The following is a 15,416-nucleotide window of genomic DNA, read 5'->3' on the forward strand; positions in this document are numbered from 1 at the left end:
GGCCAATATTTTGTAATATAAATTTTACTGGCACCTGATGACGATCCCAATCATATACCTATTTAAAGAAATAATATAGTTTCCAATTAATTGTAGTGTTAAGTGAATGTGTTATGTAACAGGTCCAATTACTGTAACCTGTGTCACGCTCTACAGCAAGTGAATACTTGACATTGGCTGTGTAATCCCTAAATACTTTTGATCATTATTTACGTAATCTTTAAACTCGTTACCTGTAATCGTAACATCCGTGTTGGGTAGCTTATTAGAAATGAGTGTCTTGTTAATTAAGTGTTTCAAGTAATGAGGAGTTATAACGATGGTAAGAAGTCAAGGCAAATAACATTGTTAATTTATGGTGGTAAACCCCCGACAGCAGATGTAACGATGCTAAGAAGTCAAGGCAGATGACATTGTTAATTTATGATGGTAAACCTCTGACAACAGAATGTAACGATGCTAAACCACGGACCAGCAACAATTGACATTATTATGTAACGATGGTAGCAAATTTAAATATTGTGTGTTGATACAATATTATAACGATGATAATAATATTTGCTCATTCCATAAACTACAGCGTGCGTAAGGCGGTGTATGGCATTTTGTGCAGGTTAGGGAAGACATACAATATGGTCACTAAATGCATTTATGATTTTGCTCTTCCATCATCCAATCTACATGGTAGATGGATTAAGCTATTGTATAACCACGTGACTATTTGGTGTCGGTTTATTTTTATTTTCTTTATATTTATAATAATGTAGACACTTGTAATTTGTTCTTGAGCTATAGAGAATGTTGTCTTTTTTCCGAAAGATGAAATGTAATGTAATATCAACCAGTATCGTTTTAAGTTTATAATTAAAATCGTCATTACGGTTAAATATTAAAAGTTGGCTTTATCAATTTATTTACGATTTATATCAATCAGCTTTGCATTAACTAATAACATACAAACGTTTAGTCCAAACACTTTATTTTAGCCTTGTTTAACTTGGCTTTATTTCTAAGCACGTGGATGCTTATTAGTTAAGTGATACTTATAACGAATATCATAGCAAAGTGATAAGGTATAAGTAGTGTCTATTGATTCATTAGACATAAAGTGGACATTATACAACAAGTGTGTTGTTGCTTTGTTTGTGCTTCTACACGTTTTATTAATATTAACATTAAATATTGTGCGGAAAAATGAATAAGTCATTATCACCATCTAAGCCTACATCAACCAATCGAGACTCACGCGGGAGTAAAGTGGTTGGCTATACTAACACTGTTTTTATTCTTCATAAAATTGGTAAAAATATGCCATATTAGAAAAACGTACCGTATTTTCTTACTGTGTTTATTCTTGTGTGATGTAAGAGTTTATAAGCAACTTATTAATTTGATGTTTAGTTAGTAACAATATTGTACCTATTTTCTTACTGTGTTTATTCTTGTGTGATGTAAGAATTGATAAGCAACTTATTAATTTGATGTTTAGTTAGTAACAATATTGCCTTTCATGATACATATGAAGAGAATATGTGATGTTGCAAACATTTTAATGGATTTCCCCCTATTTTTTGTGGGAAACCCCTATTCCCAAGAGCCAACCTCTGCCGTATAGTACCGTACAATATAGGGCCTGTACATGATCTACATTTGACAATGTAGAACTAAAAGATAAGATAAAACACAAGTTATAAATTGTATTGATTAATTAACTTTTCATTTGCTTAAGGAGTTAGTGTTTCTGTAAACGACATGACCAATGACATTGGACACAGAATGCACGCAGCTGCGAGATTTAGTTTATCGATAGATAGAATAGGCTTAATTGCCTTGCAAATTGCACGAGTCACAATTAATAGACGCGCTCTGCTATTCTCAAGAAATTATTTACACGGCAGATTTTGAAGGCGAGGAAAATGCACGGTAAATTGGAGCATAATGATTCTCGAATGTCTTGATTATGATTTGACAGCTAGGAGAAATAGTATTTGATAACGATAGGCGTCAGTATAGTACGTGTTGTTAACATCTGAAAGATGATGAGCCTATTTATTTTTTTTTAACTTCTGTCTAGTCTAATGTCAATTAAATTACTTATTAGGAACCCTAGTCCGTTTTCTTTTTCATAAGTTATAGCGTACGTAGTAATATCATGACAAGAATCCGTCTTATAATTAGAAACCATTCTAGTTGAGGTCCTTATTTTGAAGATGATTTCATTATAAATAAACAATAATAAATGACAACCTTCCACTGTATACACTTTGTATGATGCGCTTAAGTTTCCAAAATTACGCCTAAATGTTTATAATGAGCAATGCTAGGATAATACAGGTTTATTCGAACCGTACTCGCTTGTTGTCACTGGTCAACTGACAGAGCGTTACTTACGTTCTTGCGTCGCGTCCTAGTAGTATTATAGACCGGGAAACAAACAATATAAAATATTTACTGAATACTAAACTATATACGTAAAAAGTAAAAATAAGACCTATTTCAGAATAATAGTTGCAGTTAGTATTACCATCCTATAATGGTTATAGTCATGGCTTAAATTGTTCTTGTAATCTTCATGCCAATGTTTAGGCCTAGTATCTGTTGATACAAAAATTGTTCAATATTTTTTATTGTTATTAGATTCACGAACGTAAATAAGCTCTTCCCTTTCGAATTTCCCGGCCTCACACGTGATCACACTGATAACGATGATCATTATTGTTGATATAGGCCTACAATATAGCACTGTAGACCCTAACATTTTTGATAATAATTTAATAAATTAAAATTAAAATTGAGGGCCTACCTTAGTATCAAGTTGACAATTTTAAACATATTAATGCCTAGGCCAGTGATATTTATAATAAACCTCTCCAAATCAGCAGACGTGTACCGCCGCCGGATCACCGACGCCGTACAATGCTCACATTTAATGATGCTACTATACCGCTAGGCCTATCGTTGGTAAATCAGACTTAACCATAATGATGCATTCAGAATGACTACTGAGATGTAAGGATTTTCGTGGCATCTAATTTAACGGTTTGTCGCAACCAAGGCCGTAATCAAAAACGGATAATGATATTATGGCTGACCAACTGGACAAGTACTGACCAATCATAGGTCTATTTTGTCGTTATTATTGTCCTTGAGTTACACAATGTTATTAATAATACAACATACTGATCACAGTAACAGTATAACAAATAATAGTAATGTTAGGATTTATTATTTTATTTTATTTTATTTTATTTTATTTAATTTTCAGGCAAACATACATGACAACACAGCGGTGCAGCACCCTGAGGATTGCCATGAGTGCAAAGCACTATCGAGATGGCTCTCCATATACTGCACTAGAACATATAAGACAAACATATACACAAGATGCTCTACATAGACAAAGACTTAGATTAGAAAGACATTCATAAATCATGGTCAGTAACCAGTTAAGGTTTGGGAACCAATCCGATTACCTAATTGCGGAACTAAAAAGTGATATTAAAATCAACGTCCCGTTGGCCCTTTGTTGGGAAAACGAGTTAGCTACGTGCCTTAAATGCGAAACGAAATAAAAACAATTTTGTCGTGTAGACTCTGGCAATTAATTGTTTTAATTGGTGAAGAAAGGACCTATATTTCTCCTTTCAATAAAATAATTATTTCTCATCGATCCAAAGACTGTCCAGGTCCGCATCCGCGTGCAATGAATAAAAACAGTAAGAAACAAAATATATTTCATAATTGGTTGGAAAAATATTTATTCATTTCAGCTCTAATTATTTCTTTCTAATAGTTCATTGTACAACAGTACAGTAACGTACAATAGTAAAGATCCAATGAGCGCGTTAATTTGTTACTAGGAAACTACGCTTCTCAGATTGACCATGGGCTGACAGTTTCAGAAATTAACGTCGGGGTTTTCTTAAGATATATCAATAGCAACTTATCAGGCTGACTGGAACTTATTAACTCCATGAATGTGTTAATTCTTAATTTATTATGTTTCATCTTGTGGATTTATTTTGTAAATTTAATTTAAGGTGACGTAAAAATCAATATCGCCACCGATGTTGCATCATTTCCACAAATGGTGGTACTAACTATTGTGAATAATGACTTAGCCCAAATGAAAACGTACTGTAATGTTGTCAATTTTAATGTTGTATAACCAGTTATTATAAATGTAAAGACTGGCATTTCTTTCATGTATGTACTGTATTCTTCCAAAAAAAACATAAAATACGGTAAAAATAATATAAAATAAAAATAGGCCTACATTGAAAGATGTGGTTACGGGTTAAAGTCGTCACTTAAGTCATAAAGCAACACATATTTTCCCATGCCACAGTCGACCACATATACTATGTGTTCTCCAGAGTATGTTATTTATAGCAGATTAGATGTGACGTAGTATAATTGCAACAATAACATTAATGTTTATATTATTTACATTTCGTCACGTATCTGTATCCAAATCAGTATAATGACGCTTTAAGTTTTACTCGACGAAATATTTAAACAAAGTCATAAAATTATTAAAATAACCTATGATATTTTGGAGGATAATATTACTAAAACATTTGCTGAAGACATGATTGATCACATTAAGAAAACATTAGTAGGTATTATATATACCGCCAGTGACCTTATGTTTCTTTGTAGTATAATTGACGCGAGGAATGGTATACATTGTAACTCTGTAAATTAATATTACATTTTATCTTAGAGAAACATGAAGAAGGAAATATGAAAAATAACATAAATATTGTTTAGAACATGACAAATGTTGTTTTAATTTAAATAAAGGAATCTATACTGGTTCATAGATAATACGAACACAATTAAAAGCTTAGACAATTTATCTATTTGTCTTTAGAAAAAACCCACATAATAGGCTACAGTTTGCAAAAGTATAACTTAAAAGATAAAAGGTATTTTTTATAGGTTTGTGGTACATCTATTTTTTATAGGTTTGTGGTACATCTATTTTTTATAGGTTTGTGGTACATATATTTTTCATTTCACTTTATTATAAATTCACTTCCATTTTTCCAAATTCACAAGGGACAATAAATCTCCCAAAAATATCCGTAACATTCAAGTAATGTGATATGACCAATATTAATATGTGACATTTAAACTTTGGGGTTTTGTTAAAAAGTATTTTTGTCGTTTACAAACAGTTTGTGGTGTATTTACAACATTCTAAATCTGTGTCATCTGTATTTTTGTCGTTTTGTTATTTGTGTATTTATAAATTCTAATCTAAATCTGTGTCATCGACATCCCGGTATAGCGTTCTTTCAAAGTTTGAAATAATGCCCAATGATATTGAGTCACTCTAGCTTATTAACGAGTTTCTTCGAAGAATCTATGTGTAATTATAAGAATATTATGAGAATGTAAAAGTTATACTACCACCTGTGAGCACATAACATGTGGTGTTAAGTCAAATACATCTCTCTGAACACTCGTTTATCACTGCTCAACTTCTCTCTGATGCTCCGATCTTAAACAAAGTAATACATGCCTTTTGACATAAAATAGTCTTGTGATTTATGACTAGCGCCTTTAGTTAAGGCATTTTAAAAACAGTTTTAATTCCGATCTATCCCCGTCGAAGTTGGTTGCTATGTTGCTAAGAAACATTGGTTCCGATTGGTTGCTGAAATCTTAGATGTTTTGTGGAGAAAACACGAATCACGAGATGACGGAGTGCCTCTGCTAAATATATATATATATATTTGGTGGTAGATTATACTATAGGAAGCTGATATTTTATCAATTATTTCAATTCGAATGGAAATATAATATGAAGAAACGTTGGAAGGAGTTTTTAAGACAGGTTTATTCATCTAAAAATGGAAGGATCTTGATTGGACAATATCGACAAACATTTCTTTTATTTTACAAATGTAATTGACTTATCACACGTCTATTTACCATCAACTTGCATATATAACATAAGTATATGCCTAACAAACTTATATTGTGGTTGTTTGTACATTTGTAATTCAGTCGAGACCACCATGGATATTATGAGTACAGTAAGTGTTTGGAATAATGCATCTCAAACCACTGTGGAGGAAGAAAATGGAATGAGCCCTTTTTTTACAATTGTCTTAACATTATGTCTGTGTTTACTGGCAATTACCGGATTACTTGGAAATGTTCTCGTCATTGTTGCCGTTTGTAAAACGTGTAAACTTAGAACGGCAACAAATTGGTTCATCGTTAGTCTGGCATGCGCAGATCTTCTTGTATGCGTTGTGATCATACCGTTTGCAATTACGTTAATCGCGTTTGGAAGGTGGGTGTTAGGGACTGTCATGTGCTACATCTGGTCTTCCTTAGACATCATGTGCTGCACGGCATCAACTCTAAGCCTATGTGCCGTCAGTCTTGATCGTTACTGGGCGATCTTGACTCCTCTCAGATACACGTCATCGATGTCCTTTAGACGTTATCGACTGATGATAATGTTTGTTTGGATCTTTTCGTCCGCTCTTGCAATGACGCAGTTGTTGTGGGTTCTTCTGCCAGAAACCGTCACTGTATCCGAAGAACAGTGTACCTACTCAAATAGTAAACCGTTTAGATTGTATTCGAGTGCTGCGTCTTTTTTCATTCCAATCTCAATTTCAGTTTTTCTTTACTGTCGTATATTTTCTGTGGCTAGACGTCAGGCAAGACGTATTAGTATACAAGAAAATGTACGTAAACCTGGAAGGAACAGTGGTCAGACAGACGTCATTGAACTCCAACCAAATCGACATGTCTCCATCATAACAGACGTGTTTCACCAAATAGAGCATCCACAAGTTGGTAATACACAAACAATTGACACTAAAGACAGTTTACCCAAAAGAACAGTCAGAAGAGCTCTTTCTGTAATTTCATCGGATACAGGTTTAATTTTATTGAAATCTCGAGATTGGAAAGCCTTAAAAACCGTTGTCGTGGTCATCGGCGTGTTTATCTTATGTTGGGTACCTTTTGCAACAACTTACGTACTAGAGGTATTTTGTTTGAAGTGTGAGTTCTCTTCGACATTGCTGTCTTTGGTTCTTTGGCTGGGATATGCAAATAGTGTCGTCAACCCAGTTATCTATGCTTTCTTGAACAGACCTTTTAGAAAAGCATTCAAACGCCTGCTTTTTAAAAAATACCGCTTTGGTAGCAATGGATCAATTCCAAATGACTCAAATGAAAATAAAGTTTAACAATATTATTATCTCTGACTTTTAAGAAGTCCCTAATGCTGAGTTAGGACTAGCTTAGTCCCCCGGTAGAAATCTTGTTGGGCCTGCTAGACTCGGGTACGACCCTTGGTTGGGTCGAGTAGGCTATAGACAGAGATTAATCCCGGTGTATAGGGCAATTAATTTATTTGAAATACATTTCTATATTTTATGAGAACATTAAATATTTGACAGTAGTGTAGTATGTATATTGGAGGCTGGCAAATAAATCTCATAATTTAACGTGCGTGTGAAAATGCGTGTCCGCGACAGTCCGAAACTAAAAACAACATGTGTACATAAAACGATTATTGTAAAAGTTAGTTTGGAAAAAGAAGAAAGAATGTTCGTACATATAAGTAGTAACATTAGTATACTACCGTACTGTATTAATTTCATAATACAGTTAATCATATGGGTCTAGTTACATAGCATTGGTGGTGATGAGTTATATAGGCATATTGTTGTTTACCGTACGCTATAAAATATAAAAACGTAATATTGTATCTCGAACGTGGATATTAAGGTTAAAAAGTTAAATGTTTACGTATCATGTCTGCTTTAAATAATACAATAAGAAACTTATTTGTCTTCAACGATGTATATTTTATCACAAAATTAGTTCGTACTTAATTATAGGATGCTTAAGTATTAAATCCTGATATCGAGTCATAGTTTGCCCTTTCAAGCACACTTTTTATAAAGAAAATTAAATTATTCTTCATAAAAAGTGTGTCTTAGCCTATATACATAAGTTAACGTTTATTTACATTAATTATAATTCAGTTTGAAGAAACATGAATAAATGATTGATTGTGTATAATTATATCGATGTTTTGTAAATTTTGATTGCATCTATTGTGAGGGGAGGGGTATGTCCTAAATACGTTTTGTGATACATGCAATAGCCCACCCTTGCGTAAGTTGCATAGATCACAAAACTTAGTTAGGACTTGATACATGCAATAGCCCACCCTTGCGGTAAGTTGCATAGATCACAAAACTTGGTTAGGACTTCTATTTGCATTGTAAAGTATGAATCAATGTTTTCGCTCACATTAATATAATGTTTGGTATCAACTGCTTATCTCAAATAATATGTAGATCACGCTGCTTGTAAAATTCTTAAGAGATACTAACAACAATCGCTTCGTAATTATTTATTAATCTGTCCCATTGAATGTTTAAGCAGGGCATAGTGGGAGGTAGATTCCAAGTGCACAATACACTCAGTCTATCGAATGTCAGAAGTACTTACTGGCGACTACACAGCCTTCGCCAAACAACCAATGCTCATAACCTCAAGATGACAGAAACTGAATTTCAAAATAGAATAGTTGGGGGTAGGTTAAATTGCAGAAAGAAACAATGGGCAAAATAATAGGCTTTAATATGTCAGACTATCATGATTATTACTGCTGAATCCAGTCTCCTATTCACATTATTAAATATAACCACAAATTTATCTTCCGTACTATAATGTTGGGAAATATTAAAATTGTCACACAATCAAGTTATCTAAAACTCTGTCTACACTATCAAACTAGTTTTACAAAAAAAGTGTGATGTGCCCTAATATGATAGTGATATGATGTAATTGTGTTCATATATGGGCACAACGCATTTTTTTTTTCACATAAAGTTTGATAGTGTAGACAGAATTTAATCCGTTCAAATTTTGTTTTCATTTTTTGAACTGTCCAGTAAACCGAACGTTGATATATTGACAAATATAAATTGAAATGTATAGGCTACAATGGTTGAGTGGAATTTGTACGTAGTGAGAACTTAAACATGAACCTATCGGAACTAAAAAGGAGAAAAACAAGCAACAATGTCCCATTATTTTTTACCAACGGACTAAGAATGTTTTTGTTAGAATGTGTCTTCTATTCAATTAAGTTACAAATGTCATGTCACAACCTTTATAGTATCTATGAGAAAAATTGGTTAACTGAATGAAAATATATTAAGTACAAATGATTGTCAACCTATTTCTTTTTCTCTAAATATACAAAGTTCATTTTATTTAGACTATCGGTTACCCTGTTGGAACACAAGTACCAAAAATAACTTAATAAATCAAGTTATTTACAATCAAATAACTATTTTCTTCAATTGCTGAAAATGTAAACTCGAGAAAAAGATGGGTCAAGTGAACCATTGGGAATATAAAGAAGGGGGTTGAGAGGAAATAATGTGCTCTAACCCTAATGAATATTGGAAAGACTATTAAATGCGAAAACATTGTGTAAATTTAGAAACAGTGAGCGTGTGGACAAACAAATGTAATCTATTATGTTGTTTCTGAATATTAATATGCATACTGTTTTTAATATATGCATATATTTATATTTTTCTTAAAAAACGCCTACTACAGAAACGGCTGTGTATATCCTCACCAACTGAGCTTTGTACATACAAATAACGTATGTCTACTTTATCAATAAATTATATTACTGTATACACTAATATAATTAGAGTATAGTTCATATAATATTGTATTTCTTCGCGCGACATGTAACCATACTAAACCGATAGATTATGGGTCAGTATAGGCTGGAGGTAGGCCTACAATTTGATTATTCCAATTCTCCCGTATACAATACCTTGGTGTGTGGTGATCTTTTGGCATAGCCTACTTCTACAATGACGTTACATGTTGTTTTTTTTTTATTTAGGCCCATTATTAGTATTAGTATAACTGGAAGATGTGCCAGAAAATATTATAAATAGGTTATTCTAGTAAAAAGACAGGACAGTTTTCAAAAATAATAATGTTCAATTTATATAGCGCAAAATAAGCTCTAAGCGCTGAACAATTAACCGAAAATATAAAAAGCACAAAATGAATTAATTTTGAAAGTGCAAATTAAATAAGTGAGAAGTTCTTGTGGCGAATGATTCGTCCATCCAGTACTAATTGAACATTCTATTTTTCCATAGATTATTTTAATTTTCTGTCCGATTCCTATGACATCAGACTAATCTGACATTCTTTAGTGTTTGTAAACTCTCGTCCACTGTGAACATGAATATTATTTACACAAACGGGATGGGATTGGAACATTTATTTTACACTTTATAATACATTCTGTGATTTACGATCATACATACGTATTTAATAAATTAAAAATTCTTACTTTGTACAACTATAAATTGCGCTTTAAATTTTTCTTAAAGCATTATTCTATAAACATTTATTAAGCTTGGTTAGCTCAACACTACATAGGCGCAATTCAAATGGTTTGACCAATCACAAGCGATGGATTATTCGAACTGTAGCTTTTCATTGTCTCGCTTGCGTTGCGTCTGTAGTGCGAACCAAGTTTAACGCTTGGTTAGCGTAACACAACATTGGCACAATGTAATTGTGGTTTGACCAATCACAAGCTTTAGGGACCCACACCCCCTTGGATTCGCCTATTTAGTTTGAACTTAACGATAAACACTTCTTTTTAATTCATGTTTAAATGCCTCTATGTTGGCACTTTTAAATGTTATATAAATGGGAATTTCTAAATATCAATGAATTGGTCTTTGGCTGAAACGTGTAAACAGCACACATTTAAAATAGTACACGTTATAGTAATGGCTTCAGCATTCTCAATGTATAGCAATTCTATTCTTTGGGTCATAAATATTTACAAATAACAAAACAAGTAAATAAAATGCCATTGATGATGATTAAATAAATTTGTTATGGCAGATGGAAGAACAACCTGCCGTCGTCACATTCACTTCCGTTTAAATGCTCGTGAATCTACTGGAATGTGGAGTCAAAGTTCAAATTAACCTGCCATTACAAATTTAGGTTTTATCTAAAATTTGGTAATGATGATACTTTCTCAACACCAATGATTGGCAAGTATTTTGCAACAGACTGCAAAGGTCAATATCGTCCTTCTGATTGGCGTAATTTTTTCCCAAGTTCTTCAATTCTGATGTCTTTAAGTTGTAATAAATGTTCTAAGCGTCGAATCTTAGCCTGAAGTATCTAGAAATTATAAACATTCAAGTAGATTTAGATATTACTATCAAATATAACAAAATCTGCAATCTGTATTTCCTCAACGTATAAAATCAAATGTATTTTATAACTTAGGAAATGTTTCCAAAGCACTAGTATATTTTTTGCTTTGTGTGATTGTATTTGATTGATTATTTTCCCCAAGTATCTATGTACAACAGATCATAGCTGACTTTCATGACAATCGATATAATATTGGCAACGTCACGAAAACTTTATTTAAATCTCAAGTTATTTGTACTTCAATATTAAATAGCATGCCTTTTGTGACTGTATTTTGCTCAATTTCTGAGAGCTTAATTTATTTATCTGAAATGTAACATTTTATGTGAAAATAGAGGAATAACTGGGAAATGAATTGATAGCATTTTTTGTTAGCTGTATGACTTACTTGTACGGTTTCCTGAGAGGCTAAAAGTGCCTGTTCTTTTTCTTCTATAATATACCTGACTTCTGTTGATAATGGTTGACCGTGTTCTGAACTTACATTCTGTAAAGACCGACTTCTGGCAGCATTGCTGTCAAAAATAATGACATTTTAAAATAAATCACTATATCTTATGTCGATGTGATAATAATACAGTTTCATCGTCTCGTCGTCTTGTATCAAAAATTATTATTTTAAGATTTAAAAAGATTATTCATATTCTGACAGTTTGGAATTTTGGTTTATTTATTATATCATTTTAGGGTAACTTTCTGATTTTAAATTGTTTTTTAATCAAGGAAATCCATTTGGCCTCATCTTGAGTGTCTTCGATATAAAATTGTCAATTTGAGGCCAATCATTTTGGGGTTTTTTTTGGTCTTTTTATTTAAACTGTACGATTTACTGTTTTACTATGTTATTGTTAAATTTTACAATTTACTAAGGGAATTAAATAAATTTGAATTATTATCAAACCAACTTCAAACCAAACCCAACCAAATATGTATGTCTGGTTGTTTTAACTTACGTTTGATTTGGTAATCCCCCAGCTTTTGGAACTGATCCATGATGCTTCCCTCCTCTATGATAAGCTGAATAATAAACCAAAATATTTACATTAAATCAAATTTCAAAATGATTTATAAAATTAATGACATTATTGTCTTGACATGTTTCTTCACTTCAATAATTTATACTTTATGTGTAATTCACCGTTGAATGAACACCACTCTAAAAGATTGATGCAGTTTCACACCAGATACATTTAATATCTCAAAATCAATTTCATATTAAACTTTCCAATTGTAAATAGCCATTGTTTTCAAAGAACTGCTGTGTTTATATGACCTTCAGAGTCTGTTACATTATTTCAGTACATTATATGCAATCCAATGTTTTACCTTTATCTGACCTGTCAGATAACCCTTCATATGTTTCAGGAGTCATCTGAAAAATAATAAATAATAGATTTCCAAAACTGTTGCAAATATTATAAAATCAGAGCTTGATTTCAATGTCCTGACATTTAATCTTATAGTTTTATACAGGTTTTTGATCTTTTTATCTTTTTATCAAGTTAAATTCATACATTTGTTTGATTCTCTTACTTTGTTACCGATAGAAATTTTTTTTTGCTTGTGATAGTTTTCTATCTTGATCTTGAGTTGCCATAAAAATACTTCAACAACACCTGCTTTACAATTAATAACTCCTCTGATGATATTGTCTGGAACATTAATGTTTAGCTTTGTAAACACTTTTCTGTAAAATAAAACACAATGAAATCAATAAATGTTTTATAAATTTTAAAAGATAGATTCACTGAGATGTGGTCATTTAACAAATCAAATTTGAAGTCATCCTTACCGGCTTAGTGTTCCCCAATTGGATAGCTTTTGTTGCGTTGAATTAGCAGGTGTGTAGTTATGAATCTCCACTAACTTAGGATGAAAATGTGATACTACTTCTGCTGTTAGAACTGTAAAAACAAGATGAAAATTCGTTAAATTAGATAGATTAACAAATTGTAAATTGGCTATTGAAATAATTAATAGGCCTACGTACACCTACTGTAGGCTAGCCCATGTCTATATTGTTTTCGTCATACCTACCTACACAGTAGGCCCCTATATTCCATGGCCCACACAACCAATCCCACACATTGATTGTTTAATAATAATTATTATTATTTAGGCTAATACGCAACAATAAATATAATTCTATAATTATAATAATAATATTAATAGACCTACTGCAGTAAAATACTAATTTTGTAGGTTTAAACAAAATTATTTCAAATATTACTAATTAGTTCTTGTTAGACTTTGGGCTAGGCCTAGGCTTGTAAATCAAGTGGTAATAGACGTACCCCCATCACTAAAGTCGCGGGTGATAAGGCGTTTCGGACGTGAGAGAGGAATGCTGTCGATCCAAGCATACAATTCTTGAAGTTTTTCTTCATCTAAGCTTTGTTCAGACATCTTTATTTCAGTTTCTTCTTTAATCATGAGCACAATACTTTATTAGATTATTCACAAACTATATCAATAATATGTGAACACAATAGACAGCTTGAATACAATCATGATTTCAAGAACTTTTTTTCCGAATTGATGATGTTGTCATTCACGACCATCGCGTAGTTAGTAAACAACTAATACTCCAGACGCTTACTGGCATTTCTACCAGATGAAATCTGCGATTGCCTAAAAAATGGATGGACCGTAACGGCTAAACAATTGTTGATGGTGGCGCTATTCATCATAAATCCTGCGGGAAAAACAAACTAAAATGCCCCAAAAAGTTGTCTTATATAACTTAAAGTAAGGAATATTTTTTAGTAACAAAATACATTGTATGCATTGTTAATTAGGTGCGTTACTAAAAGTGACTTACTTGTATAAACTTGGGTAAGCCTAGCAGAGCTTCTAGGCCCGCAGTGCTGGCTAGGCTAAATAAATAGAGAGTATAGTTGAATAATAGGGCCTAGCCTATAGGCTAGGCCTAGAGATCATTGATTGACATCCAAAAATATCCTGGCTGGCAAGGCCCCAGCCTGGGGACCAATATTCCAGTTCACATAATATAGGCAGGTGGCCTTACTGGTGCACCAGTGGTAGTGATACCATGCTGGTTGACTTGCAATAATTAACCTGATCTCGGTACATAGATAGCTAGTACTACTAGTCGGCTACGTCGGAAGCACTAGGCCTAGGCTATGTCTTTGATAAAATTATATAGGCCCTAGGCCTACTTTTAATTAAAAATATATTTATGATAAAAGTGAATCATTATGATTATCTGCACAGTCAATCGGACATGCATATCATTTATATTATTATTAGTACTTTTTTCCTGTTCATGGTCATCATGGTTGAGGTGTCTGATCATTTCGGCCGCCAGTCATTTCGGCCGCCGGTTATGGAATTGCCAAATTCATGAAACGCCAAAAAGGACAAAATATGTATTGTTAATTTCGGCCGCCAGAATTGTAATTATTCTTGAATATTTATGACACGCCATGTGTGTTAAAATGTTAATATTTTACTAGGCCTAAATACTGTATTATTAAGCCGAATCGGCGGTCTTTAATTCCAGAAACAGCAGCGATATTATAGCGTGCACATTGCCATCACTACAGTGAATATTAATGATATTTTTTTATTAAGAAGGAGGTGATGCTGAAGTTTTTTTTATGTGCCAGTCAAAAACACTTGACTTGATTCATATTAAAAGAAACACATTTTTACAAAGCACACGCATCTTCGGGACTTGTAAAATAAATAAAAAAATAAACATTAAATCAATATTCATTTTGACCAATATATTCAGACGGTAAAATACCGTAACTAATATAACTTTAAATCTATGCCTACGGCAAAAACAAAATGTATTTAGCCCATTGCACAACTGATCTCTAGTTTAAATGACCATAGTTCTCTGTGGCGTTCCATAGACTTGATAAAGTTATTTTTTTTCACTGTAATACTGTACAGTTAATGAGTTTTTTCTGGCTATTTCAATTTGGCGCGCCATACCTGGCGGCCGAAATGATCACGCCATATTTTGTCCTTTTTGGAGTTTCATGAATTTGGGCGTTCCATAACCGGCGGCCGAAATGATTGGCGGCCGAAATGCACTGTGACCATGGTTGACAGTCAATGCATTTCTGATGCAATGTGGCTGGCCCCAAATATTGACAATCAGCAACATCCAA

The 15,416-nt window shown here is 32.8% G+C and overlaps 2 protein-coding genes across 2 annotated transcripts; one reads left to right on the forward strand and one right to left on the reverse strand.

The window, feature by feature from the left end:
• The first annotated feature begins 5,718 nt into the window (after positions 1-5,718).
• On the forward strand, positions 5,719-8,683 carry LOC140048141 (probable G-protein coupled receptor No18). The gene has a single exon (XM_072093188.1). The coding sequence runs from the start codon at positions 6,030-6,032 to the stop codon at positions 7,221-7,223; it is 1,194 nt and encodes a 397-aa protein (XP_071949289.1). The 5' UTR covers positions 5,719-6,029; the 3' UTR covers positions 7,224-8,683.
• A 1,599-nt stretch (positions 8,684-10,282) lies between these two features.
• LOC140048142 (sperm flagellar protein 1-like) lies at positions 10,283-13,843 on the reverse strand. Its single transcript, XM_072093189.1, has 7 exons — positions 13,569-13,843; positions 13,067-13,178; positions 12,808-12,961; positions 12,601-12,646; positions 12,228-12,291; positions 11,663-11,789; positions 10,283-11,238 (listed from the first exon to the last, which is right to left on the reverse strand). Exons 1-7 carry the CDS (start codon positions 13,705-13,707, stop codon positions 11,134-11,136), a joined length of 747 nt encoding a protein of 248 aa, XP_071949290.1. The 5' UTR covers positions 13,708-13,843; the 3' UTR covers positions 10,283-11,133.
• Between the last annotated feature and the right edge of the window lie 1,573 nt (positions 13,844-15,416).

Source organism: Antedon mediterranea, chromosome 4 (assembly GCF_964355755.1).
Source record: "Antedon mediterranea chromosome 4, ecAntMedi1.1, whole genome shotgun sequence".
In the NCBI taxonomy this organism is placed as follows: domain Eukaryota; kingdom Metazoa; phylum Echinodermata; class Crinoidea; order Comatulida; family Antedonidae; genus Antedon; species Antedon mediterranea.